Source organism: Phascolarctos cinereus, unplaced genomic scaffold, assembly GCF_003287225.1.
Source record: "Phascolarctos cinereus isolate Bilbo 61053 unplaced genomic scaffold, phaCin_HiC Scaffold_5;HRSCAF=322, whole genome shotgun sequence".
Taxonomy (NCBI): Eukaryota; Metazoa; Chordata; class Mammalia; order Diprotodontia; family Phascolarctidae; genus Phascolarctos; species Phascolarctos cinereus.
In genome coordinates this window covers 106027470-106054578 of record NW_027555958.1, presented here as the reverse complement: position 1 = coordinate 106054578, position 27109 = coordinate 106027470, and the positions used below count along the sequence as shown (strand labels likewise).

At 37.1% G+C, this 27109-nt stretch overlaps 1 protein-coding gene across 1 annotated transcript in view; it reads left to right on the top strand.

Annotated features, from left to right (window-relative positions):
- Nucleotides 1-26413, top strand: part of SAMD5 (sterile alpha motif domain containing 5) — a 39190-nt gene extending 12777 nt beyond the window's left edge. Inside the window, exon 2 of the mRNA XM_020986579.2 lies at nucleotides 20138-26413. Within this exon, the coding sequence (XP_020842238.1) occupies nucleotides 20138-20200 (63 nt within the window). The 3' untranslated portion in view covers nucleotides 20201-26413. The remainder of the gene's footprint in view (nucleotides 1-20137) is intronic.
- The last annotated feature ends 696 nt before the right edge of the window (nucleotides 26414-27109 follow it).

Genomic DNA, 27109 nt, shown 5'->3' with positions numbered 1-27109 from the left:
TATCAGAAGAAAGTGAGGAAGGCTTCTAGTATATCAGGTGGATCATTTATTTCAAACTTACATTTGGATGTAGACAAAAGAGGCAAGATGAACGGGCATGGATGGCATGGGATCTGCACTGTTGTACAACACAACAAACTGAAGGGATCATAGATACATTTAGGTAACATAAGGCAGATTGTCCAAAACAAGGAAGGTGATAATGTCATTGTATTCTACCATGATAGAACCACACCAGGAATATGGATTTTTGGTGCCATACTTTAGGAAGGCTATTGATAAACTGGAGAGAATACAGTAAAAATCAAACAAGAATGACAAGAGGACTTGAAACAATTCCTTGCAGACATCATTTCAGGGGAACCTAAAGGTCTTTAGGTTGGGGAGGAACAGACTTAGGGGGAGCATCCATTTGCTGTCTTCAAGTCCTCCTAGCATTCCCTTTGCTTTTGTAGCCCCCGTTTACTGCGTGTCTCTTCTCTCCACGTGCCTCTACATCTGCTAACTTGTTCTTATTTTCCAAGTTCACTCTTTTATAAGGCTCCTTGGGATTGATTTCCTGGAGATTCTCTCAATGAGCAGCAGTGTTCTTGCCTCTGCCATTGGGCTCTTGAAAATAAGCAAGGCATGTAAAATAACCCGGCATGTCCCTAGGAATTGGACCTGTTTCCTTTTACATATGATGTTTAAAAAGCCATCAAATGAGCAGAGAATTGTCAACAGTGGGAGACACACAAATGTGATTTACTGTGTTCTAAATAGCTGTTTGGTGAAACAAGAGAAGGGCACTGTATCGTATCTCCTTCCCTGGAACAACGTAAGATACCCCTTCCCCCCTCCTCCTTTTTACTTTCACTGTGGCTAAAACATGGAAGTCTATGATTAGACATTTCTGCTTGGCCCCAGACTGTAGAACTACAGACAATGGGTAGAATTTGTAAAGAGGCAGAATTGGGCTCCATCCTCAGGACCTAGTAGGTTCCCCCTCACTGGAGGATGACAAGCAAAGGATGAATGACCACTTGTTGGCTATATCAGAGAAGGGATGCTTGCTCAGATATAGATGGGACTAGATGATCCCTGAGGTCCACTTATCTGAAAGTCTGATTCTGTGATTAATTCAATTAATTAATCCTAATAGCTCCTCAGTATATTGTTATTTTTTTGTCTAGGTTCAAGTGAGAGGTCAAACTTATGGGACCTTCCCAATTCCTTAATATTAATGAATGCTCCTTTTTCCTTGACCTTGGTATAGAGAATTAAAATCCTGTCTCTGATATGAACTGGCTGTGTAACCATGGGAAAGTGCCAATCTGAAATACCTCCAGTGTATTTATATTTGAGAATAGAAATTCATATACTGCTCCAGTAGTATGAGATGTTTATCTTATTTATGACTATCATATCTGCAAATAAATGATCCCTTTATACTATGTAAATATAGCAAATGGTTTGATGCTTCATCACTTCATAACAGATAACTTCACAGGATGCTTCTCAGAAGATTCTTCATCAAGGAGATAGTACTCTTGGAAAATTCTGAATAAGCTCATCTGCTTTGGTTTTCCCGGAGCCTTTTGTACTTTCTATTGACTTCATCTGCATCTCAAAGTAATGTAGTCAGTGTAGTATTGAGGGCTTTCAGCCCTTTTTTTCTTTTAAAGTTACTTTAGAGTTTGTGGAAATACCAATTCCTATGACATGGCTAAGACAATTGCCTAAACTAAGTTTTAGTGAAATTTATAGATGTAGTAATTAAAGTATTTTTTTTGGGGGGGGGGTTGGAAGGTTTCTGTGATTTGAATGACAAATGAAACTCACAGTTTGTACAGATTTGGAAAAAGTATAATTAATATATAACACTTGATAAACTTTCTAATATGACTTTTGAGAAAATGGGGAAAATTCTTTTTAATGTAATGTAGTTGAGATTCTTTAGCTTTTCTCCTCTGAGAAAGGTATGCATGTCTGTTAAGCTATTAACATCTAAATACCCAAAGTGATCATAGTTCTATAGATGGAAGTGACCTCAGAGGCCATGTACTATAACCACTCATTTTATAGATGATGAAACTAATACCCAGGGAGGTTGTGATTTACTTAAGGTTGCATGGGCAGTAAATGTTAGAGGTGGAATTTGAACTCAAGTTCCCTGTTTCTAGAGCCACAGATCATTCTACAGCATCATATTAGTAATAGAATTATTTTGGGAAAAGGCTTATATAAAGCAATGTTAAGGAAAATAGAAATTTCAAACCTTAGAGCCTTGTAAGAAATTTGTGAAAGAGTTGAAATTGAGATTCTACACACACACACACACACACACACACACACACACACATATATTTGTAGTGATATTCCACCTTTCCCCATTTCAGTTTTGGGAGTATTCCTTACAAGCCAACCTGACTCCTCCTGCTAATTTCTGGGCTCAGTTGATTAGTGGAGTAGTAGAACTGGAGACAGAAATCCCAGAAATCAGACAATTGTAGTCCATCTACAAACTTTAATTTAACTGTTGTCATTCTAATGTATTGACAGAAGACTAACACTAATGGTGTGAGAATCTGAGGTATGTAGCCCACCCCATATAAGTAGCAAATGCTTTAGCGATGAAGGACATTATCTAACCATATGGGCTTCTTTGATCCCCTAATTCTACAATATATACTGTTGACAGATTGAGAGAAATACTGGTATTGGCTTTTCATACACCCAGTAGTTCTGAATTCTATTGAAGCGTGCTTGGAGGAGATGTGTAAGAGGACAGCCTGACTTAAATGACACATTCAAAAGTGTTCATTAAAGGAGACTCACAGTTCTTTTAAGTTATTTATTAATTCACTAGCCACTAAAGGTATAGTAGTAAGTTATATTAACTGGTGTTATTCTTGTAACAGGCTTAGTGGATTATCCCCATGTTTATCAAAGGTACAGAACTGGTTAATTCACTTACCTAAGTACATGCCAACAGTAATGTTGCCCTGAAGTCTTCTTGCACAATATAGCAAGAATCTCTTTATTATTTTGAAGACTCATGTTGCTGCTGTAGACCAACCAGGTTATGTACAGCTTTTTCTAACTTTAGTTATTAGAAGGTGTGGCTTAAACCATGTTCTAGTTGATACTTGCCCCATATGTCTTTTTTTTTTTTTTGGCATCTTTTCATTCTAAAATTATTGTATTGAATTTTTAGGGTCATTTTCTAAGTGAGAAATGAACAACTCATAGAATATTATTCATGAATTTACTTCTCACATTACCAAGGCAAAATGCTCTGACTTATTGTGCAGGATAAAGTAAATGCTTTCAAAGTTAATTCTCAATAGTTGAAAGTCTTGGCAACAAAATAATTTTGGATACTAGTAGAAAATTTATGGATTTCAATTAGAGCTTGTAGTGTATCATAATTCCAGTTTTATATCCCATGCAGTTCAGTGTTTTGGATTTTTAATGGGGCTACTGCAGTAATAATAAAAGTGATTCAAAATGCACCCAGTAATTACAGAGATTTGCTGTTGCCTTTGCATTAAAAATGATGATGATTTACATTCAATGAAATTGCAGTTTGTGACTGTATTTAGCATAGTCTTGCTACTAAACTGCTTATTAGTTATGGTCAGTGATTTAAAGCTTAAGAGCTACATATTAGAAGGCTGTAAAATTATTTATTCTTTAATAGATATAGTAAATTTGAAACAGACATTAGGTTAATTATAATCTTGTACATTAACAAATACATATTAGCCCTTTGTCTTCCCTTTGGTCCTTCTGAGATAAATTTCAAGTCAAAGAAAGTTTATTGGATTAACCAGTTCAGCATGTTTATTATTGACTCCTGGTTTCTGTTTGCTTTTTTAAGTTTTGAGAAGATCTATGCAAATACTTTGTCTTTTGCTGTGGGGACTTCCCCACTCTAAACAAATTATTGGAGTGTTTATATTCTGGGTGGACAGAGTTTACAGCAGTTTCAAAGGATCTCACATATGGGCCTCTTTTTTTTTTTGGGTGGTAAAGAGGGTGGTAAGAAGAAGGTATTTGATATAGTCGCCTTCATATTTATAGCTTCTTGGAGTTCAAAATACTCCTTAATAAATTATGTCATTTCATCATCATAATAATCCTGTGAAATTGTCATGCAGCCATTACTGTTCCCATTTTAAAGATGAAAACCAGAGACAATTGTGACTTGCCCAAGATAGTAAATGTCAAAAGTAAAATTAGAACTTAAGTTTTGATTCCAAATCCATTGCTCTTTTAAATACTCTGTAGTATATTAGATCAACAAACATAGGCATTATGAAGAAAAAAATTAAAACTTAGCAAAATGGAATGATTTAATGCTACACATATAGAGGTGGAATTCTAGGATCTATTGGACTGCATTATGTTTTGAAATAAGCCAGAGCCATTCTAGTATAAATATTGGAATAGCAGAACTCTCAGTTTTTTGGTGGTGGTGCTTTCTTTCTTTTTTTTCTTCTCTTTTTCTGGATGTTTACTATACAATTTGAGATTTGGTCTCATTAATAATGCCTCTGTGTTGATCTATGGGTGATGCTCCCCATAAGTTAAAAAAAAAAAGCAATGACAATTCGAGAGGTAATATAAGATGTTGGACTCATTTGCATTTAAAATTAAGAACAAGGACCTTACAATATCATTTATCAATTCAATAAATCATATAAAATGTACTTCCAAGACATTTATTTAACAAACTTTGACAGGATGACATCCCCTATCCTATGTCTGTATAGGACATTGGTACTGAAAATTTTAGATGTGGTGTGATTTTGGATTTTGTGATTTTTGTTGAATACATATGATATGATGGAAAAAATATAGTATTAGAAATCAGGATATCTGGGTTTTAGCCTGGACTACGGAATAAGCTAGCTTTGTGATCTCAGGCAAGGCACTGCAGGGTTCTTGTGAGAATCAAGAGAGTTAATATATGAAAACATTTTGGGAAAATTTTCAGTCTTGAAAACTCTAAAGCACAAGAGAAATAGAAAATATTTTTATTGATGTTTCCTCTGTGAGTCCCGTTGAATTTAAGTCAAAGGCCAGAGGTTCCTTTTTTTTATAGTATGGAGAAGGCATAGAAATGAAGTTTTGCTGCTCAGAGCCAGAAGAAATCCTTAGACATCTTCTAGTTCAGCCCCATTCATTTGGAAGATGAAGGTAAGCTAGGTTGTCACTTGACTGAACTCACAAAGATAGTGAGTGTCCCACTCAGGTTTCCTGACTCCTAATTCAGTGCACTTTCCATTGAATTTTTCCCATTTCCTTTTACCCTACTCATACCATGTTTTTTTATATATCCTAAATGCCTACAACTTTAATAGGAATGTGTCCTTGAAAGTTTGCCTATTATGGATTATAGAAAAACAAATGATTCTTTGCCTTGAAACTATTTTCAGATTGCAGTGTTTTATGTACACAAAATAAATTGGATCATGTCTAGTCAGCAGGATGTTAACTTGGACTGTCTTAGAATATCTCGTGTCTGCCCTTAGTAATAATTGCCAAAATTCTTAATTTGATTTGATCTTATCAGTGGGAGGTTAACCCAGCTATTTTAAATTGTCTCATAGTCTCCCGTAAAACATAAATCAGTTATTTTAGGTTATAGTCAAACATATTGCTATCAGATGCAGATCCCCTTTTAAGGTAACACAATGTATTGCAATTATAATATTTTAAAAATTGATTTATTCTCACATTTTGAAGAAATCTTTTATATAGAGGAGTATGAGTATTTAAATTCCTGAATACTGCGCAGCAGATATACATTGCCTTTCAGAAGATCCAGAGTCATTGGAAAACATCCTTAGATCATTCCTTTGATTTTTCTCCCCACTATTTGTTCATTCAACAAGAGCATTTATTAAGCATCTACTCTATGCCAGTCACTGGGGATACAAAGATGAAATGAAAACAATCCCTGTCCTCAAACAGCATATACTCTAAAGAGTGCAAGCAACAATACAGAGATCCACAATTACAAATTTATACATACATATATGTAAATATATGTTATCTATATATACACATATGTATATGTGTGTATCTATCTATCTATCTATCTATCTATCTATCTATCTATCTATCTATCTGTCTATCTGTCTATCTGTCTATCTGTCTATCTGTCTATCTGTCTATCTGTCTCTCTGTCTCTCTGTCTGTCTGTCTGTCTGTCTGTCTGTCTGTCTATCTATCTATCTATCTATCTGTCTGTCTGTCTATCTATCTATCTATCTATCTATCTATCTATCTATCTATCTATCTATCTATCTATCTATGTTGCTATCAGGATAGACTATGGTGGGAAGTGGCACTGGAGTTGAACCTTGAAATGGATATAATTTGGATATACCAATGGTGTCTTTCTAAATTTTGCTTGCCCCCACTCCTTGCTTTCCTTTCAAATGAACGCATGAATTATACAGAATTTGGAAAATGTAGTCTAGTGGTCATGTGTGATTTTGGCCATTTAGAAATCCACAAGGCAGCTTGGTGAAGTAGAAAGAAAGTTGAATTTGAATTCTAGGACCTGAGTTTGAATCCAGAATTTATTGCTTTCTACTACTTTTGTCACCTTGGGCAGTTAACTTCTGGATCTTGGCTTCTTTGCATGCATAATTAAAGGACTAGTCTAGATGATCTCAAAGATTTCTTCCAGTTCTAGATCCATGAAGATAGATCGATATAGCCATCCTATTGCAAAAGCAGCCCAACTACTTGAGAGACCATATAGTGCATTTATAGTGATTTTGGAGAAAAGCTACTTTGCCACTGACTGTGGACATGGCTGTCCTCAACATTTTGGCACTGTACAATCACATTAGCACAGTACCTAGACAAGGTAAGTGCTTAATAAAAGCTTGTTGACTGACTGACTCCAAATCTAGTGTTCTAGACCACCCTTGACTAGCTAGTGAAACATACAAGTCTATTATGTTGTCAAGTCATCAAGCATTTATTAAGTACATATTATGTGCCAGGCTCCATGTGATTCATTAGGAGAGCACAAAGAAATGCAACAAAACAAAACAATGCAGTTCCTGCTGTCATGGAGCTCATGAGGAACTCCTATCTAGTCAGGGAGACAAAATGCAAATAGCCAAAACAAAGTAAATACAAGATATAGCACTAAGATTAAGGGGATCTGGGAAAGACTTCTTGTAAATGCTAGGACTTTAGGTAAAATTTGAAGGAAGATAGAGCTGAGGATGGAAAGAGTTCCAGTCATGGGGGAGAGCCAATGAAAATGCTCATAGTTGGGATTTAAGGGGGTGTGTTCCAAGTTGATATCACTGGATCTCAGTATACATGGAGAGGAGTAAGGTATTGGAAGACTGAAAAGCAAAAAGGTGTCACCTTATAAAGAACTGCAAAAACTAACTGGAGGATTTTACATTTGATAATAGTGAGCTACTAGACTTTATTGAATTGGGGGGAGGTATTATATAGTTAGACTTTCATTTTAGAAATATCGATTTGATAGATGAGTAAAAGATTAAGTGGAATGGAGAGTTAATATTAAAACCTAGGTCTTCTGACTCCTGATTCTACATTCCATTCTGAAATCAGTAATTCTCTTGGGACTTAGTGATATATTTTAGTTGTTCATGAAATAACTGTGCAATTATAGCAGGTGTGACTTTAAACTAAGGTATTTTCAAACCTAACTGTTAAAGTGGAAGATATATCTAATTTTAGATGACTATAGTCAGAAATCAGCATAATGTCTTTATTTATCTTGGAATTTAGTCTTTTAAATAACATAGTTTTACACCTGATGTTGTGGGATTAAAAACACTCTGCCTCTTCCTCCCCCAACCTTTAAAGTGCCATTTTAATGCAGTGTAAGGAAAGTTGAAAGTGAAGTGAGAACAAGTCAAAGAAACAATCTTTATTTTTGCCACCTCTTCCTTCTTTTGACTACTGCCAATTAACATGCTGCTTTTTAAATGTTAGTCACAATTCTAATGACGCAGTACATTTCTTGTTTGGTTTGGTCTCAAAGATCTGAAATAGGAATAGAGCTTGGGAAGTAACAAAGAGGTCTCTTTTGGTTGAAGGTAAGGAAAAACTTTGTCCAGAAATGGAATGGACTACATGGGGATATAGAAGACCCACCTCACTAGAGATCTTGAAGCTACAGCTGGTTGACCTCCTTGTTAATAATTATAACTAGCATTTATGTAGCTACTTAAGGTTTGCAAAGCACTTTATGTATGGAATCTCATTTGATCCACACAAAAACCCTGGGAGGTATATGTTATTTCATCCCCATTTTACAGATGAGAAAACTGAGTCTGAGGGAGATGAAACAATTTTCCCAAGGTCAATTTTCCCAAGTAAGTCTGAGGCAGGATGTGAACTCATGTTTTGTTCTGCAAGAGCAGGACTCTATGCACCACATCACCTAGCTGCCTCATGTTTGTTGTAAAAGGCCTTGGAGGTTCCTCCTAACTGAGGTATTAGGTGATTCTGATATGTTGGTGCTTTGGGACTTTGTTGAGGATGTGAAATGGGGAAAAAAAGCAGTTAAGAGGTACAAAAGCATCTTCTTATCTTGGGCATTTTGAATATCACTTGGGGAGAGGAGAGAGAGAAAGGAGGAGGAGAGAGAGAGAAAGGAGGAGAAGGAGAGAGAGAGAAAAGAGAGGAGGAGAGAGAGAGAAAAGAGAGAGGAGGAGAGAGAGAAAAGAGAGGAGGAGAGAGAGAGGTGGAGGAGAGAGGGAGAAGGAGTGAGAGAAAGTAGAGGAGGAGAGAGAAAAGAGAGGAAGAGAGAGAGAGGTGGAGGAGAGAGGGAGAAGGAGTGAGAGAGAGTGGAGGAGGAGAGAGAAGGAGAGAGAGAGGAGGAGAGAGAGGGAGAAGAGAGGAGGAGAGAGAGAGAAAAGAGAGAGGAGAAAAGACAGGAGGAGAGAGAGGGAGAAGAGAGGAGGAGAGAGAGAGAAAAGAGAGAGGAGAAAAGAGAGGAGGGGAGAGAGGGAAAAGAGAGGAGAAGAGAGGAAAAGAGAGAAAAGAGGAGGAGAGAGAAAAGAGAAAGGAGGAGAGAAAGAGGTGGAGGAGAGAGGGAGAAGGAGTGAGAGTGGAGGAGAGAGAGAGGAGAGAGACGGAAAAGAGAGGAGGAAAGAGGTAGAAAAGAGAGAAGAGGTGGAGATAAGAGGGAGAAGGAGAGAGAGAGAAAAGAGAGGAGCAGAGAGAGAGAAAAGAGAGAAGAGAGAAAGGTGGAGGAGAGAGAGAGGAGGAAAGAGAGGAGGAGAAGAGAGACAGGAAGAGAGGAGGAAAGAGAGAGAGGAGAGGGTGGGGGAAGGGAGAAGAGAAGGGAGAGAGAGAGCTGGCCCATTTTTGCATCTGTGTTTGTGCTTGAGGGGGTTTCCACAGGTCAGAATTCATTCCAGGAAATTAATGTCATCTTTGTTAACTTTAGGGCTGTAGTTCCCTCTGAAATCTGCATGAGATCATCCATGTCCTGGTCTCAGTTGTGTATCTTTGCAGATAGTGGGAGGTACAGAAAGCAGGCAGTAGGGAATGGAGTTGACAAAACAAAACTTATCTATGGAGAATAAGACAAAGTGCCCTATTAATGGCGTTTTGGTAGCAGCATTTTTGCACACTAATTTACAGCTATTTACAAATTTTCTTTCCTACCCCCTCCTTCTACTGTCCCCACCCAGTGGCTTTGAAATATTGCTCAGTCTTCCTTGGTTGCCACATGCAATATAACTCGATATTGGTCTTGTACTAACTATTCTGTAATCCTACTTGAAGAAGTGATTCCTGTTGAAGCTCTGACTCTCAACTTTTGATTTCTCTCAACTAGGAAAAATTTGTGGGAGAGGGAGAAGAGGGATGAGCCAATTTGGTGTCAGCATGTTTAGCCTTCCTTGGTAATCAGATTTTGGCTTCTAAAAACTGTCAAATTTGTATTCTTCTTGTAATTATGTTTTGTGGAATACTTCACAATGATAGATAATTTTTAAAAGAGAGTTAATGAAGAGATGAAGTGCTTAAAGCACACATTATTCATCTTTTATTCAAAATAATGACATCTTTGATGAACAGACTTCATGCACGTCATAGCAGCATTATTGAAGCCTCGTTCTGGAGACTCTGCTTAAATATCTGTCTGCCTTTGGGTTAGAATGTACTGCACAGTGATTGTATCAGGAGGCCTAAAGCAAAGCAAACATTTGCCTTTGTGTGAGCCAGGTGGTAGAAATGCAGCAAAAATAACAGCTATTAGCCTAGAAATTCAGACCTGTTAATTCCTGTAAGAGGCTAATTCTGCCCTGACAAATCAAGCAGGTGGTATGGGTTTAGACTGTGGGACACCTGGTATTCTAGGTCATTGTTTCAGAGCTGCAATTAATTTGGGGAAATGCATATCTGCTAATTTCAGATGTCTAGGACTGGGCTGGATTAGACCTCCTGGAGCTTGTATGGGTTGGACAGAACCTCCTTAGCCAGTTTCTTCCTAGGCCAGGCCACGATTCGACCAACCCTTCAAGGATGGAGGATAGGGTTATGAAAAAATGGTCAATTGCCCCTTCCGCATACACATATGACACAGGTGTACCTACAAACTGCTTCCTATCGTTTCTGAGTAATTTAATCATTTTATTAAGAAAGCCAGCATGTTGTTAATAAAAGGGTGGTCATTTGGCTGTCTCTCTTAAACCAAAAACATTCAAGACTGCTTATATAGTCTTTTGGAAGAGGAGGGCAATAAACTCTGGTTAGCACAATGGGAGGTGGACTAGATTAAAATGAGGGGCAGAGAGAGACACCCTTAGACAGACAGTCTTATCTCTTATACCCAGACCCCCCCCCCCTTGGGGCAATCTAATCAAAGAATTTATCCCCATCCAAACCTGAGTAGAACACAATGGGCTTAGATTAAATTCCTTGTAAGGTTGGATGGGGTCTGACCAAGATTGAGGAGAGTTAATTAAATCTCATTATCAATAATGTCCTTCAAGAAACTGAACTTTTTCTTTTGAAAATCAGGAAAAGGAGAACTCTAGATCTCCCCAAATTATTGTTTATTAATAATCATTTCTCTCAAAACCTTGAAGACTTCAGGCCTGAAGAAGCCCCCACCCCCTAATACCTACCAGGAAATTATAATACTTATTCCATTCTCATGATCTACTTATTCAAAACATATTTCTAGTGCAGTTTAATTGTTCTGTTTCTATAAAATCCTTTGCTTACAAATAAAATGTCTACATTTGTAAATCTTTTTTACACTTAAGACAAATATCTTAAGAACTGCTTATGAAGGGCATAGTGAACCTGTAATCCCTGTTACTGGAGGATGTGAAAAGATACTGGATTACTTGAATTTGAGAGTTATAGATAAGGGCTAACTCTGATTAGGTGTCCCTGCTAAGTTTAGCACCAATATGGTGGACTCCTAGAAGTGGAGGGCCACCAGGCTATCTAAGGAGGGGTGAACCAGCTCAACTTGGAAAACTGGAGCAGGTTAAAGCAGCCATGCCTGTCGGTATTGAGATTGGGCTGTGAGTTATTGTATTTCCAGTCTGGCAAGATATGGAGACCAAATCCTTAAAAAAGGAAAAGAAAGAATTGTTCTGGTAAGTCTGATCTGGATGAGGAAAGCAGAAAAAACAGGAACATGACTGGGGGAACTCTGGAATCTTTGTGAGATTCAAGAGCAACACACCCTTGCCCCATCTGGACACTCGGTATCTGACCTTTCTGAATGTCACTTTTGTCATTTCTATGAGAATACCAACTACTTCACAAAATCATTGTGAGGAAAGTGTTTCGACAATTGTAGAGCACTAAATAAATATACTTACCTAGCAGTATAGAATTTAGAAAGCACTTTGTTTATAAATTGACATTAGTCAGTTGGTAACAACTAAGCAGTTGTTAGAATTTTTGAATTCCTCTCCCAGTGCACAGTCACTCAGGAAGCATTTATTAAAGCCCTACTATGTGCCAGGTATTATGCTGGGAATAAAAATATAAGAAAGAGAACTCCTCAGAGAGCTTACATTCTGATGTAGGAAGACAACGCATAAAACAAAGCAGAAAGGGTAGTGGAGAGGGGTGAATACCAAGGAATGGAACAGCATAGCAGGGAAAGTCCAGAATAGAGCCTGGAGAGGAATAACGCTATAGCAGCTTTGGACGCCCTCCTTACATGGAGGTTCTAGGAGGAGCCATCCAATCAGAGACGGAACTTCCAGTGTGTGAATTCCAGGGCTGAAGTGGACTTCCAGAATGAAAGGTTTCTGGGTTATTGTAGAGTCTAGAGTAAAGCCTGGATAAAGATGCAGATTCTCTAAAACTATGTGGTTTTGAAAAACAACAGTTATAGAGCACCTGCTATGTGAAAAGGATTATATCTGGGGTATACAGCAGAAACGATACGTAATTCCTGCCTTGGAGGAACTTAGAGAAGGGACATAACTCCTTTGACATCAAATTTAGTTGTAGCTAGTGGGGTTGAGGGTGGGGTACATTGCATAGTATTGAAACCAAGTACACCTATGTTAATTCATTCCACAAACGTTCATTAAACACCTACAGGGACAATAGGATATGCTTTCTGCTCTCTCAGAGCAGATAACTCTGTCTGCAATAGGCAGACAACTATAATATATAATATAATATATCATAAGTGCATTTGAGAGTTATAAGATAAAGTGCTTTCTGAGATCTGTGGGTGGGGGAGCAAAGTTACGACTAGCAGAGAGGATCAGGGAAGAAAAATTCTTGGAAGGGTTGTCTTTTAAGCAGGGCTTTATCGATGGGCAGGAATTCAATAGACAAATGGGACCATAGCTGGTTGAAGGACTTTGTAGGTATTGCAGACAGCCTGAGTGGAGGGAAAAAAACACAGGCAAGTATTTTTTTTAATAGCTTATTTCTATGGCCTCATATAAATAGTACTATACTTCGTGCAGTATGTTTATATTTATATATCTATAGGAATGGATAGCACAGGGTATTTGTGTACCTCTATTTATATGCAACCATATTTCTATGTTTATATTAAGTTCCAGTTTTGATTAGTTATAAAAACATGTTTTAACTGAATTTTTTTCTGCACTGCTAATGTACAGTTTACAAAAATCTTTAAATACTAAATAAAGATTGAAAGAAAAATTAGGAAAGGTTACCCTAGAGTAAGGTATATAACTTTCAAATCACAGTCAAAGGAGAAGCTTATGACTAGGAGAATTTGGTTCATTATATGTGGGGGAAGATAATCTTAAAGCTCTGGGTAACAAAAGATAAAATATTTACAAAATTTAAGGAATTTCTAGCATGCATTTTGTTGACAAAACCCTTAAGATCCTATTAACAAATATTCTTAAATTTTGTTTGTTCATTGTAGAGAGTTTCATGACTAGTGAACAGGTGGGAACCTTCTATAATCCTAGTTAAAGCATCACCAGTATATCTTCCAAAGGTGGAAACACTACAAGATAAGTGATGAGTGAAGATTAGAAGCCACATGGGTAGAGAAACAAGGTGTTGAAAATCAGTGCCATTTATTACAGTGCCTTTAATTTTTAAGTTCCAGTGACAGATGTAGTAAATCGGTACTTACTAAGGGCATGCCATGAATGAGGACAGATGGGATACTTAAATAGAAGTGGCTGAAATTTTTAACAAGACTTGAATTTTTTTTTAAACAGAAGGACACAAAACAAAATATATTATTAGGCAAAATTTTATTTAGGTCCCCCCCAAATTCTTAATATGAGCTGTTGTTCCCAGGAAATCCTTCCTTGTAAACATTCCCAGATAGAAATATGGGCACCCACTAATTCAATTAAGTGTTCATTGGACACTTATTAGGCATATTGGCTCAGCTCTCCATAGTGATCTACGCACTGTGCAGGACTTGCCTCACAAAAGCCCTATGAAGTGCGTCGCGAAAGTCTGTCTCATTCCCATTCTACAGCTTAAATTGAGATTTGAAGAGATAATGTTTATGTAAATATTATTAAAATTAGAATGAATCAGTCATATATATGAGTGCCTCCTAATAGCACCTACCTCGCTGGGTCGTGGTAAGAATCAAAGGAGCTAATGCCTACAAAGGGATTTATGAGCCTTAAAGCACTATACAAATGTCAGCCATTATTATTACTATAGTAAGACACTAGCTCACTTAAGCTTGGTTTAACTCAATTCACTGGAGCAGGAAATGGCAAACCATCCCAGTATTCTGGCCAAGAAAATCCCATGGCCAGTATGGTCCACAGGGTCACAAAGAGTTGGACCCACCTGAACGACTGAGCAGCAGCAAGATACAGAGGGTCAGAAAGAGGAATAGCTGCATGGTCCCTATACTCAAAAAGCTGACAGTTAAAAGGAAGGTGAATTAATCTTCCTGCTAGTAGTCCCCATGTAAATATTTTTTATATTGAATATTTACAAAAAATAGGGAGTACTTAGCATCTCTTTGTCACAGAGTCTTGGTGTTAGCAGCTAGATGGCAGGATGGATAGAGCTTTGTACTTGGATTCAGGGTGACCTCAGATACTTCCTTTGCTGCATGAGTCTGGGCAAATCGCTTAACCTCTCTTAAATCTGTTTCCTCGTCTGTCAAATGGGGATTAAAAAAAGACCTACTTCTCAGGGTTGTTGTAAGGATAAAAGAATATATTTGTAAGATGTTTTGCAAACCATAACTTTACAAACTCTGCAAATTTTTATTATGCACCCTGTCTGTGAGTAAAGGAAATAGAATCTAGCCTGGGTCAAGTCAACTTTGAGTGTCTTTTGTGTCATCCAATCAGAAGAGAATACTTTAAAGAGAAAGATGGACATCTCTGTTCATTAAGTCCACAGGCTACTCTTGATGGAAAGGGTCACATTAGCATATGACCCTTGGCAAGTCACTTAACCCTGTTTGCCTTAGTTTCCCCATCTGTAAAATGAGCTGCAGAAAGAAATGGTAAATTGTTCCAGTATCTTTGCCAAGAGCACCCCACAAGGGGTGGTGAAGAGGTGGACACAAATGAAAAATGACTAAACAACAACAAACGAAGAGATGGATGATTATGTGGTCAGGTTTTCTTTCTTTTTCCTCTCAAAGTAAGCAAAGGCTTTGGAAGTATAATTAAATCTTCATTTGCAACTGACACATGTCCTTTAGAACAAGATCATCTCCATAGCCGGATATACACTAAAAATATTTGGCCCCTAAATTCCAATTTAGCCTTGCATTGGGAGGGGATTCTTACTTCAAAAGAAGTACTTGAAGATCAAAGTGAAGAATAGGAGTTTCTGGAAAGCAGCTTGAAGAAATAAATCTAGTATCTCATTTTAAGCATAAAAGCTGTGTGGTGGTGTAGAAAGAACATTAGATGTAGTCACATTGGACACAATTTCAAGTGATCTAGGCAAATAATTTTCCCTCACTGAGCATCAATTTCATTATCTGTAAAATGGAGATAATACCTATAGTACCTGCCATACAATTTTATGGAAAAGATAGAATGTGTTAACCATGTATGTAAAGTGTTCATATACCTTAAAGTACTATAAAAATATACCAGTGAAGGTTATTTATCAGTTGATTTTTTTCAATTTTTTTATTTTTCTCATCTACCAACTTGCATTTTTTGGCATAGACTAATAATTTACCAAGTGTGTGTGTGTGTGTGTGTGTGTGTGTGTGTGTGTGTGTGTGTGTATGCATATTAGAACCAATGTCATTTTTCTTACCAACTAAGAAAATGAAGCCTTGGAAAGCTTTGAGCCCAACACAAGAATGGAGTTCATATGTGATCTAAGCCAAGTAGCTATGAGTTCATAGCTGGGCAGCTTATAGAGGTTGGTTTGACTTCTAGAACAGGGAAAGCCAGCAGTCTGGGTGGAATAAAAGGAGGCAGTCCCGACTTGTAATCTGTGTGGCAGTTGTATGTTGTCCAGCCACACCGAAGCATCCCTGTGAAGGGCATTGTGTTCTGCTGTGTGCCTGAGGTCAGGGGGAGGAGAAACATGCCCTTTTTCCCACACTAGTATTGAGTTTTGGTTTTTCCATAGACCTCTCACCCACCTCTCCCTCCAAAAACAAAAACAAAAACAAAAACAAAATAAAACAAAAGTAAGCAGTAGGAGAAAATAGATTGGCTCTGGGTAGTGAAAGTCAAATGCTGTTTTCCTGGACATGGAGAGATAGGAATTGTGCCCAATGCAGTTTATAAGCTACTGGTGTTAATTTCTTACTCAATTGAATTTGTGTATGCATGCATGAATATATTAACTCTAGGAATATTTAAAAATAAAAATCCAAGCCTGTATTTAATGTTCCAGCAGTTGAATTTCATGCGATTTGAGGAAGGTCCAGACTTAAGTTAATTACTTCCATGGTTTTTAAGCCAGCCTAATCGTGTAGCTGAGGAAGAAGAATATAAACACTTCTGAACAAATTATTATTTTTCTTGGCTGAGTGAAGAAAGAGCTTTATTTTCTTTGTTGGAGAATTGTAGGTAATTTTTTTTGGGGGGGATGTGAAATGAAGTATGTAAATTTCTGGTGGGAGAGGCAGCTTTCTGAAATTAGGATGTTCCCTGCAGCACATGATTTTCTGCTTTTAGCAATTTTCAGGAGTTATCCCCTAAAGGCTGTCAGAATCAAAAGGGTTCATTTCTATTCTGTCTGCAGTACAGAATCCATCAAGACAGCTTTAGGATTTCACATTCTGTATCTGCCACTGGAATGCAAGCAGAGCATTTACAAAAGGAGATTAAATCACAAATATTTTTCTGTGATCATGAAGCAAGGTCCAATTGGCCAGTTATTGCTCCAAGATTTTGAGTCTACCATCAAATCTTTAAACTCTCAGAAACGTAGTGATATTGGTTTTTTATATATATATATATATATATGTATATATATATATATATACATATATATATATATATATATAATATGGCAATATATCTCCCTAGCCTTGTGTACATCTCATCTTCCCCATTTAATACTATCCATCCCAGCAACACTCTTTCCCCCAATATGCTAAAGAATTTTGTAAGATTGTTTCATAGAGTCATTGATTTGGAACTAAAGGTTCTTTAGAAGGCAGCAGGTCCAACTCTGCCATTTTACAGATGAAGAAACTGAGACCCAGAGAGTCTCAGTGACTTCTCCAGCATCATATAGCCTCTGTATTTACACTTAATTCTTCCTGATTTCAAGTCATATGCTTTATCTACTGTGCCAGCTTTAATGAGTATGATTTTTTGGGGGTTAAACCACAAGGTGTAAAACCACACATGACTATTACTTTGTTGCCTAGGTTATGAAATAATTCTATAATTGAAAGTCTTTAGACAAGCATAATTTGGAGGGTATGTTTAGTTCACTTACATAATGGGAAGTATTTTCTTTCTCTGATTTACAGGTGCAGGTAACTGGTTATCAGCATGGCATTAAAAGCCCTGAATTTGGAGAGGGAGGCCCTGGGTTCAAATCCCTACTTTGTTACTTCTTATCTGAACGACCTTGGCCAAGAACCTTGATCTCTCTGGTCCTGAATTTCCTCATCAGTAAAGTGAAGGAGTTGGATTGGGTGACCTCTGAAGGTTCCTTCCAGCTCTAAATCCTGTCTATTTTTCCCCCATTCTTCAGTCTTTGGGTGGGACTAAAACAAAAATCTGGCTTCTTAAAAAAATCTCTGCTGTCTCTAAAAACTATTCTCAAGACTTACCATCCTTTCTTGGTGACTTATTCTTATACTTTTTCAATATCCTTCTTCCTAATTTACTAAAATCCCCCATGCTGTAGCTACAGACAGTTTCCATTTGTTCTGTCTTTGGGAGAATGAATAGTCTTGGTTCATATAATGAACTGGATTCTTTGGTAGCCTGCCCTTCAATTCATATATTTACAGAAAACATTTATAATAAATAACATTTTAAACTTTCTTTTGGTTATTATGACTGTATTCCTTTTGCTTTCTATCTTCTACTATGGCCACACTCCTAGGGTTAGTAAAGTAAAAGAAAGAGGTTTTTTCCCTCCTTTTTTTTTTTTTTTGCTTTTAGGCAATTGGGGTTAAGTGACTTGCCCAGGGTCACACAGCTAGTAAGTGTCAAGTGTTGGGTCTGAGTCTGGATTTGAACTCAGGTCCTCCTGACTTGAGGATTGGTGCTCTATCCACTGCACCACCTAGCTGCCTCCTTCCCTCCTTTTTCTTCATAATTTATTGTAGGAAATATTTGAATGCAAGATTATCCCAGTAGCTTGTCATATCCATTTACCAGGGTGGAGGAGCTGCACGTTCAACATTTTTAATTTTAAAAGTAATGAAAACATTAGAATGTGAACTCCTTGAGAGCAGGCACTATTTTTCCCTTTCTTTGTATGCCCAGTGCATAGCATAGTGCCTGGCACATAGTAAACACATAACAAATGCTTGTTGACTTGATAATTGACTTGAAAACACATGGTAATTTAGAATTTTCAAAGTGTTTTTGAAAATATCTCATTTGATCCTCTTCATCCCCTGTGAGGTAAGTACTATGAGTATCATCTCCATTTTATAGATGAGGAAACTGAGTCTCAGTGAGGTCATGTGACTTGCGGATTGTCACACAGCCAGCATCTGTCACAGGTGGGACTTGAACCCAGGTCATTTTGACTCCAAGGCTGGCCCTCTGTCTATTATACAGCACTGCTTATCATTTGTCAAATAAAATAAGTATGAAAAACACCAGCTACTTTGGAGAAGGAAACATATTGGGCATGTATAGTAATAACATCTGTCCATTTAGGTGTAATGAGCTGATGTGCATATTACCCAAACCAATTAATAACTACATATTAGTTAACATATTGCCATCAGTAGGTGGCTATTTGAGCTATGTTGTAAATGGCATGTACAGAAACAAATTGTAACACCCTAGAGAAATATGCAGGTCGTGTTTTTTTTAAAGGATTTTAAAAAATAACTTATGTTTACAGAAGGTATTTTGAAAATATATTTGAATCTATCATTATTAGACCAAATTTGGGGCAGGAGAATACTGGCAATTTGCCTTTTACATATTTTTTTTCAATTAATCCTTTACTTTCTTTACTTTAATAGTATTAATCTCGCCCAAATTTGTCTGTCCTACTAATAGTCCCATTATTGTATAAAACAGTCTTATTTTCTCCTCTGATCTTTTTCCTTTCTCTTCCCTTTGCTCCATTTTTGAACTGTCCAGGGAGTTTTAGCACTCATTTCAAGCATGCTAGGCAGCAGAATGTCATCTGTGCCTTTCCCTCAGTTTTACAGGGATCATGGAGGAAGTGAAGGGGTTAAAACTGTCAACACCTAACAGTGCTTGGAGAAAATGAATGTAAGATAAACCCTGAGAACATCAGTATCGATGGCCACATAACAAATGAAATCTCAATGGTATCTGCATTAAAGAAAAAAAATATTGTACCCATTCCGGGCTCTCTTATGAGTATACCTTTTAAACATATATATTTTAAATTACGTAATTTTTATTACATATTTTTAAACTGTCATTAATGCTTAAAAAGTTATTTGGAAAAGTGACTGTCATTGTACTCATAGGATTGTGATCACAAGGAGCTAGCTTGTATATGATTCATCTTGACATTTGTAAGTTTAATTTCCTTTGGAAGTTATTGGCACAAATAGCAGTATATGGGCCTTTCAGAATTTTCCCCATCATGTTGATAGAGAGGGTGCTAATTAGAAATGCTAGAGTACTCTGCAGTGATGTGACTTTCAAAATTTAAACTGCAGAGTAATCAAATTATATTGTTATATGCTTTCTATTTCCTTATGGATAACTGATAACTTTTAAGAAATATAAAAAAAATTGAAAATTGTTATTTTTTCTAATAGGCCCTTCCTTTATGGAAATATTTCCTTTATGTAGTATTCTTTTAGATAGTAAAATATATAGCAAATATATTTCCTTTTACTAGCTGTGAAAACTAACCGTAGAAACCAAGCAGATACTTTTTATTTCAAATCTCTGTGTTTTACAAAAAGTTTGCGTGACCTAAAAACAGGAACAGAAAACTATGGGAAGCCCTTCTGGAATAGGGGAGAAATTGGAAACAAATAACTTAAATAACCTAGATATGTTCAAATCCACAGGTCCCAATGGCTGGCATCCTAGAGTACTTAATGAATTGGCCGAAGTCATCACAGAGCCGCTAGATATCATTTTTGCGAACTCGTGGAGGACTGGTGAGGTGCCTGAAGACTGGAAAAGGGCACAGATAGTGCCTTTCTTTCAAAAAGGGAAATGGATGATGATCCTGGAAAAAATACTCATCGGCCAAACTTTTATGCTTGGAAAGATTCTGGACCAATCAACTTTGTATAACTGGGTGCTAATTTCTAAAAAGCAAGAAACAAAAAGGCAATAAAACATCTAAGTGCTTATTTGGGAATTTTTTTTTGCCACCCAGTTCTGCAAACTCTTGACTGTTTAAAAGGAAATAGGTTTAATCAATGGACTTGATTGATGTTAGTTAAGGTTTCAGAAAACTAGCTTATTAGTCACAGTAAAAGGAATAGGTTCTTAGCATTAGAGTGTAATTAGATCTTTCTGCATTAGTTATTTTGTCTTTTAGCCTAAAACAATTTTTTTTCTCTCCATGAAGGACAGTGTTATAATAAAATATCCTAGGAAGTAAGAATAACCTGATCAGAGGTACAAAGGGGAAAATTACCAAGACCTGTGCACATTGTGGTATAGGTGCAAGACTGCTGGGCTTGGAATTTGGAGACCTGAATTTTTGTCCCAGCGTTGATGCTTATTAGATGTGTCTGTAACCATGAGCAAGTCATTTCATCATCATCTAATCCTGTGTTTTAATTCCCTCATCTGTAAAATGGGCACAGTAATATTTGGCACCACCTATCTTATAAGACCATTTTGAGGAAAAGTGCTTTGTACAACTTAAACTGATAAAGAAGTGTGTTACTGTGTGTGCAGTGGGATAGAAAGGAATTTCATCCTGGCTTTAGTACAGGGGACTTAGATTGTGGAATGATGAAAAATGTAGAACTCCGTTACTAACTAGCAGTGGGATTTGGGGCAAATTTCTTCCCCTCTCTGGGACCCAATTTCCTCCTTTATAAAGTGAGAAGGTTGGGCTAGGTGATATCAATAGCTCATATGAAGCTCAATGGTGCTCCCCTGTATACAGAGTATTTCTAGATAAGGTAGATGAGGCCCAGAGACGTTCAGTCTCTTCCTTCAGGTCACTGATATCCTTTCCATTTCTTACATTCCATGATTATAAGTAGTCCCATTTTGAGTTATGCTCTTTTAGGGTGAATAGTTTAGCGAAGACAGCATGCCTGCATGTAAGGCATGGCAATGTATTGACACATGGGTAAAACTAAAGAAGTTTTGGTAAGGGGAGATATTTTCTTTTGGCTTCTATGTCATTTCAGACAAGTGAGATTTATTTAGGCTCGAAGGCACACCCTGTGCAGCTGACTGGGAATCAGGAGTCAATTATTCTGTGCTAATACCTGACCTCAACCTACTTACCAACAAGCCAGAGGTTTTGAGTACTTTGGCCCACTCCATGCTAAGCCACGGCTTTTCCCCGTGGTTTCTCACTGAAAGCCCATACTTGCAGATCCATTTTCTTGTCCTTAGCTCTTCTATTACAACCTTCTGATGTGGTAGCCATTTTTGCTAGTCTTGCTTTTAGAGTGAGTTAGGACAGCGAGGTGGCTTAGTGGATAGATTGCTGGGCTTGGAGTGAGGAAGAGGTCAGCTCAAATCCGGCCTCAGACACTTACTAGCTGCGCAGCCCTAGGCAAGTCACTTAACCTCTGTTTGTCTTAATCCACTGAAGAAGAAAATGGCAAGTCACTCCATTATCTTTGCCAAGAAAACTCCATAGACAGTGTTGGCATGCTATGGTCCATGAGGTCATGAAGAATTGGACAGGATTGAACAGCAATAACAAAAAGATTAAATACGCTAGTAAATGATAAAGGTAACAAAATCTAAAAAAATTCTCTTCTTAGTCTGTGTAATCATCTTCAATATCCTTCAGCTGAGAAATATTTGGGACTGAGTATTAGCATTGTCATGAGCCAGAAGGGACTAGGAGAGGGTGTAGAGCACACTCCTATGTCAGGTAAAGGGTTGGAGTAGATGACCTCTGAGATTCTTTCTAGTTCTGGCCTCTGTGCTTTTAAGATCAGAGAAAACAGAGAGGCAGAGAATGTCATGCAAAGAGCCCCATTCTCCTCGGTGCCTTTTGCTCTCTGGGAATCAGTTGAGCACAAAGGGAAGCACAGTAACTTTCAGGCCACTAGGATAGCATTGAGTTCATTATTGCTACTGTGATCTAATTGATTCAAATAATTTAGTTTCAAGGAATATTAGATACTTGGGGAAATCATACTTACTGTTGTTTTTTCCTTTAAATATAAATACAATGCAATTAAGTTCTTTAAAATATTAAATCAGTCCTTTAAAGAAGTCACATGTCTTGTGTTCAACCCTCTATGACTTTTCCCAAATTGATGAGAACTTTTGCATTTTGGGGGACAGTATTTTTTCCTCCAAGGGATGGGTTTGATATTGGATTAAAACCAGAATTTATTGTACTATAAATGAGTTCATGTTTGAGATCTCCAGTTTCCTAACTGCATTTTGTCTAGACCTCTCTTTTAGTCCTATCACATTCTATTTTGTATCATACATATTTGTAAACATATATTTCCCTCCTTCACAAACTGTAAGCTCTTTAGGGGCAGGGACTATGTTATTTTTCAGCTTAATGTCCCTAGTGTTGATTACAGTGTCTCCTGGTGTTTAATAAAGGTTTGTGAATTGGGTTGCATCAGATCTTATTTTCAGGTGCGACACCTGTGGCAGTGCTAAGGTCACAAGTGGGCATGCATTTGCCTGCCTCTGTAGAGCTGGTTACTATGCAAAGACTTTATTTTCTGAAAGGTCAGTGTTCATTCTCATCGTAGACAACATGAGGTAGGCTTGATCATGCACTGCAATAAAATAATGCTGTTTTCATTCATTTTGAACTTAATATGCTGAGCGTATAAGGATCCAGTTTAAGTATCTCAATTAATTCATCTCTTCTATGTGTTGCTTCTATTAAAATTTGAAATGATACAATGACCTACCTACAAGAAGGCCCGTTAAAGGAAGGGGTGTAGGGAGAAGAGCCAGGTGGGTTTACTGGAGACAAAATTATTTTAGCTTTTAAAAAAAAAGAAGCTAAATGAGAGAGGGAATTTCTGAAACATGAACCATCTTGAAGCTTACTCTTCGTTTGGCATGAAATCAAAGTGATATGACATCGAGCAGTATTAGAGAAATTAAATTATTCCTGTTTTCTAACAGGAATGGGACCTTGAAGATAAATTTAAAATGTAACAATTTCAAAAGGATGTTTTCATCCATATGCTTTTGAAAGCCAAGTAATTTTGACAGTTATTGGCAGTGTTTGACTGAGGGAAATATGGTACCAGGGTTACAAGAATTATCTTAAATCAATATTGTCATAGCTTATAAAGGGAACTTAAAACACGACATGGTGAAATGACTAGGGTGCCAGTCTTGGAGTTAGGAAGATTTGGATTCAAATCCTGCCTCAGACTCATATGTGACCACATGGAGGTCACTTAACCTCTCAGTGTTCCCAGGCAACTATATTAGGCTATAGAATACAGAGGAATATCTCATCTGTATCAGTGGAGGTAAGAATTACTCATATTAATAAAAATCACAAGACTGAACACCCCTTTATCCTGAGAGAAGGGGGAGAGAGAGCATAAATTATAGATTGCTCTTTTCCTATAAAAATTTGAGTCTTGGAGATTTAGTATCATTTTTTTAAAAAGAAGTTTCTCTTCATTCAAACTTAGAGATGTTGAAATATCAATTTGTTTACATATAGTCTTTGATCTTCAGAAGAGAGAGTCCATAAAAATAAAATGGCTTTCTAATGAAGCATATTTCTCAGCCCAAGAAAATGTACAGTATTTACCTTGTGTTTAAATAGAGAACCCTTGTCTCCAAAGGCTTGCCTTTCCCTTTCTGTCCTCGGACCCTAAACCTGCCATACCTTCTTGTTGCTCAGATTCCCTGGCAGAACTCTCTTTAAGGATGAATGGGAAGCATGAAGAGGAGGTGATTTAAAAAAATATCAGTCCTTTTTTCAGGATAATATTTTTCATATTTGCCTGCTGTATATACAACAAAGTCATAATCATTCTCTTTCTTACAACTTGAACTCCAGATTTGAAAGGCATGTGTGCAAATTAATGAGTGGCATTTTCATCTGGATGCATTGTGGTGATTATATAGCAGTGAGATGAATGGTAGTTTCCTAACAATTCCTTCTAGAAGGGAACATATCCAAGTACACAAGCCGAAATAGAATAGCAGCAATATTTTTTTATATGGGAAGAAGAATCAAATACATGAGTGGAGTTTCCCAGCAAAAGTCTTCATGTACTAGATATTGAGGAGAACAGAGGGAGGGGGAGGAGGGAATGAAGTGGGATGTAATTAGAAGGGTAAAAAATAAGTCTTCAGCAAGAAATTCCTTTCTGCTACTGTAATGTTTTACAAACAATATTTAATTAAGGTTCATGTTATCGTGTTCAGGCAAGTAGAGAATGCTCCTTAGCACACAAAGGAAAAGGAGGATAAAATCTAGAATAATCTTTGCTGTAATATATAGAGGGATCCAGACTTAAACTTTCAGTCCTCTTTAGAATGCATGTGCCTAAGTTAACTCTCAGAAATTAAATGTAGGCTAGCTAGTACCAGGCACTTATGTTAATGTAATAAAATGATAGACATCTCTACCCCAATTTTTTAAATGGTGGAAAAGTTCTATGTTGAGGACAAAACCAATTTTGTTTTATGTATCCTTTTTTCCTTTTAAGGTTTTCTTTTATAAAAGATAAGCTTATAATTTAGTAACCTCTATGCAACACCTAGGGATTCTTGATTTTTTCATTTTCCAGCACTATGCTATGATAGCTATCGTGAATTTAAAATATCTTCTTCCTCATAAAATTCTTAAAATGAAAAATACATAGCCCTAGGAGCAGAGGATTTTAGATCTGGAAGAGATGATAAAGATCATACAGTATATACTCCTCTCATCGTATGAAAACAGGCCAAGGGAAAAGAAGTAGCGACTCATCTAAGTTGAAACAGGTAGATGATAGGTCTTCTGACTCAAATGTATCGGTTCTCTTACTCTCACTTTCCTTTTCTTGTTGCTAATAAAATGAAAATATATTACCAAGTTTATATTTAATGGTCAATGATTAATGACAGTGGCAAACAGTTCTATAAAAGAACAAAAGTGAAGCAGGGATAGGGAGGTGAGAGAGGTGGAACAGAAAAAAAAAACAGTCTTGGCATGTTAATTTTTTTTTTTTTTTGTCTTTGCTTCCATATGGACCTGTGATTTCAGTGGTATAGGAAGCTCCCCATGAAGAAACTTCTCTACTGGTGCATGTAGTCTTTTTTTTTTTTTTAAGGCAGTTGGGGTTAAGTGACTTGCCCAGGGTCGCACAGCTAGTAAGAGTCAAGTGTTTGGTCTGAGACCGGATTTGAACTCAGGTACTCCTGACTTCAGGGCTGGTGCTCTATCCACTGCGCCACCTAGCTGCCCCCTGGTGCATGTAGTCTTAAAGAGATGCCTGGGGGTTTGGTGACTTTTGGTCCAGGTGAAACAGCCAATGTTAGATATAGAACTTGCACCAAGATTGTACTGATTTGGAGGCTGATATATCTTACCATGGCTGCCTGTTAAATTTTTTAGGTACTTAAATTTAAGCTTTCTTTCTTTCAATAAAAATATCATCATTTTTACTTTAAGAAGAGATAAATGGGTTAAATTTCCCATTGAGAAATGGGTTTTACTTTTTCACTAGTTTGGCCAAAAGTTGTTCCATTGAACCATAAGGAAGGAAGTAAATTTTTAAACACCATTTAAGACAGGAAATGTTTTTTAATAGATGTGTTCTGCCTCACACTCTGAGAAAATATATTAATTTATTTTCCTTCTTGAGAGAGAATACTTGGTCATTTGGACCAGCATGTTTTGGCTTTTAGTACTTCTAATTCATTATTAAAAAAAAAATGAAAAGCAGCTTTAAATTCTTGTAGGAGAAAATGGTTTATCACTTGGGCCAAATGTTAGATATTTAATTGTTCCTTTTTATTTCATTAAGCTTGAAAATATATTCTGTAACACTTCCAGTTACTTAAACCTGTATTTGGTTAAAATTTCTGTTAGTATGGAACTATTAAAAACCCCAACATCTGTGCCTATGAGCAACATTGCATGGATTTCTTCTGAATGAAAGTCAGTTTTGTTCTATAAATTTGATGATTACTGAGAACCTTCAGATGTTGTCTTATTTTCTTTCTAAAAAGTAGTGACATGAAGTATATACTCTGGGATGCCTATGTGTAATAACTTTATAGATTGTGTAAACTTAGTTGCTCACTTGACAGGTTGGGGATAAACCAACAGTACTACTGCCCTTCCTTATCATTATTACCTAGCCAAGACCTGAGGAAGTTACTTATCAGGAAGAATGAGAAAATCAACATAGATATAGCAGTCCATTTTCACTAGGGAACAACCCACGAAAGCACTCTGAGATACCAGGCCTGGCCAAGTACATGCAAGGTGTTCTGGAATCTTTTTATTCTTCAACTATCCCCTACAGTCTTGGAATTGGGCGAGGAAAATGATAGGGAGTGTGAATTTAAGCAGGCCCTTCAGTCCTAATCACTAGGGATTTATTAACTCAGATACCCACTCCTATCTCCCATATTCTTTGGGATTTGAGACAGAACTTACTGACAGGCATTTACTGAGAGTGAGAGTTCCAACCCATTGGTATTTGTCCATCCGATGGTTAGCAAACTTCCATTTTGTCTCCTGATCTCTTAATCATATAATTCAGAATCACAGACAGAAGAGGTGAAAACTCCTTTTCTTTCCTACTTTTCTTCTCTCTCTTATCCTTATTTACTTTAGAGCTCTATGAGTCCTACTGCTCAGGTATTCAGTCCCATTGTGCTCTCTGAATTCT